Genomic DNA, 2,416 nt, shown 5'->3' with positions numbered 1-2,416 from the left:
GGAATGAATCTACAGAAAATTGACTAACGAACGGAGACGTAACATGTATTAATAAGGTCAATCACTCAGTACATTTTGACACTACAAGTATTAAGGTTTTAAAGATTTAGTCTTAAATTTATTTTCAGTTACAAAGAATAAAAGTATCCTCATAGTTTATACTTTTAAAACTAAATTTTCCTGGTGTAAAATATAACTAATTTAAGCATATATCTGTTCACTTTTCAATGATAAAATGCTTTACTTTTCTCTTACAGTGATCCTAAAAATGATAAAATTGAGTGCGATATTTTACTTATGTTTGGAAGTACTGAATATCCAGATCGGTTAAACACTAACCAAACTTGTTTTTCATCTGATGATACAGAATTATGTCTCATCCCACCAAAAGTAGTTGTGGAGAAGAAAATATTGGAAAAAGGTATACTTTTAATACATTGTACAGTCATTATCTATAGTTAACTTTTTGTGAGGATACTTATGAATAACATTATGTAGTTTAAGCGACTAGTCCCTTGTGTAATCCTGTTCCTTCTAAAGTAATCATGTTAGGAGTTATTTGAATGATGGCTTTTGCCACTAAGATATATCTCTCTCTTTTAATTTTGAAGCTTTGTATTTATCCTTGTTTTATCTATGGTGTTTTGATGAAATATCATAACATTATTCACATACCTAAATTAATTTAGGTTACTATATGGTGAAGTAAGGACTCAAGATACCATAGATATTTTATACACTTCACCCTTATATGAGGCCTTATGATATTTCTTTGGTTTGCTGACCAAATCTGTGCTAATAAGCCTTGAATAGATACAACTGCAGTCCATATCAGAGGGTAAGGCTAATCAAGAAATGCATTAGGCTGCTATGTCACGGATTCTATTTTTAATTTAACCTCTGGTGAACAAGAATATATATATATATATATATATACTTGTTTCATTTCATCAGTATGTCTACATTTTAAAATTAATGATTTAACTTGGTCTCTCAGGTTTTTATTGTATAAATTGAAATGTATTTGTTAAAATTAATTACTGGTTATAATGGTTTTTGCATTTAGATAAATATACAGTTTATTTTACAAGACAATACTGCAAGTTGACATGTTTCACATCTAAAAAACGTTTGACATAAAAGTCAAATATGCATGCTACATATACTTGCAGATATCATTGTTAACACTTCTTGTAAGTCTCAAATGTTTGATATGTAGACTGAGCTTTGATTGCTGTTGGTTAAAATTTTTTGTAATGTCAAATATTAGGATAAAATTAAGTCTATTCAGAACTTTTAGGGAGTTACAATATTTTCAAGTTTCTTCAAATAAACTGTATGAATATTATGTGTTTTAATTTGTTGCTTTTTTTCAAAATTTTGTGAGAGGGACAAAAAAAGTCTATATTTGATTATATTTCATCAGTTATTTAATGTACCTTTTTAGGCCCATACCTTAAGTTTTTGTGGGACAAGTCTGGTTTTCATTGATCCTCATGTTTGTGTATTGTCGTCCCTGTTTATTTAGCTTATTTTATCAATGTGTTTAATTTATTGGATAAGATGACCTAAATGGGCCAGAACGTCTTTTGTTGTTCTTTAAGATTACCTTAAAGATAAAAAGTATATATCCAATTATAGTAAATCAAGATCTAGTGTTTTGTAGACCTACTTTTTTAGCTGTTTAACAAAAATTTAACTGTCAGTAAACCTTTCTCCCCAAAAAAACAGTTGCTTTTAAAGAAGTTACTGAAGTATGTTCCCACAAATCCTTTTGCACTTCACCAAAAGTCTGTGAAATGAATAATGAGAAGTTTCACTGTAAATGTCCTAAAGAATACTTCACTGTTGAAAGCAAGGATTATGCTGACATAGGAGTAGACGACATCTGTAATGGTGAGTACTACTTAAATTGTTTTGTGCCCATGAATTTGAAGTTCATCCAGGACCCAGCTAACATCATTTTGGAATAAGAATAAAAAACAATTATTCCTCTCCTATATCCCCAGTGTAACTACAAAGTTATTTAAATCCTTACAAAACGTCTTCCTGGTTTAATTACTTCTATTAGAATATCAGTCAAACTGGATTAATGTAACAGGTGTGGTACATCATAGATCAGTGTTAGTACTTTTGTTCTTTTTTATTTATATCAATGACTGAGACAGAGGAATGGTCAATAGATTATTTAAATTTGCTAATTACATTAAAGTTTTTGGTGTTACAGGCTGTGATTAGGATGCTACATTTTAAAAAAAGATTTAGATTATTTAGTTTGGTGTATAAATGGGAGATTGCTTTTAGTTATAACAAATACAGAGTAATACATGTGGAATATCACATCCTATCACCCAAGCAATGTACTGTTGCTAGTGGCAGGACAAATACGATTTAAGTTTGTGTCTGAAGAAATGTT

At 29.6% G+C, this 2,416-nt stretch overlaps 1 protein-coding gene across 1 annotated transcript in view; it reads left to right on the top strand.

Moving 5' to 3' along the window:
• Positions 1 to 1,973, top strand: part of LOC111083658 — a 13,047-nt gene extending 11,074 nt beyond the window's left edge. Inside the window, exons 4-5 of the mRNA XM_022380302.1 lie at positions 258 to 421; positions 1,732 to 1,973. Of these exons, the coding sequence (XP_022236010.1) occupies positions 258 to 421; positions 1,732 to 1,973 (406 nt within the window). The remainder of the gene's footprint in view (positions 1 to 257; positions 422 to 1,731) is intronic.
• Positions 1,974 to 2,416: the final 443 nt, after the last annotated feature.

The sequence above is a fragment of the Limulus polyphemus genome, unplaced genomic scaffold (assembly GCF_000517525.1).
Source record: "Limulus polyphemus unplaced genomic scaffold, Limulus_polyphemus-2.1.2 Scaffold10563, whole genome shotgun sequence".
Taxonomy (NCBI): Eukaryota; Metazoa; Arthropoda; class Merostomata; order Xiphosura; family Limulidae; genus Limulus; species Limulus polyphemus.
This window is presented reverse-complemented; position numbering and strand designations above follow the sequence as displayed.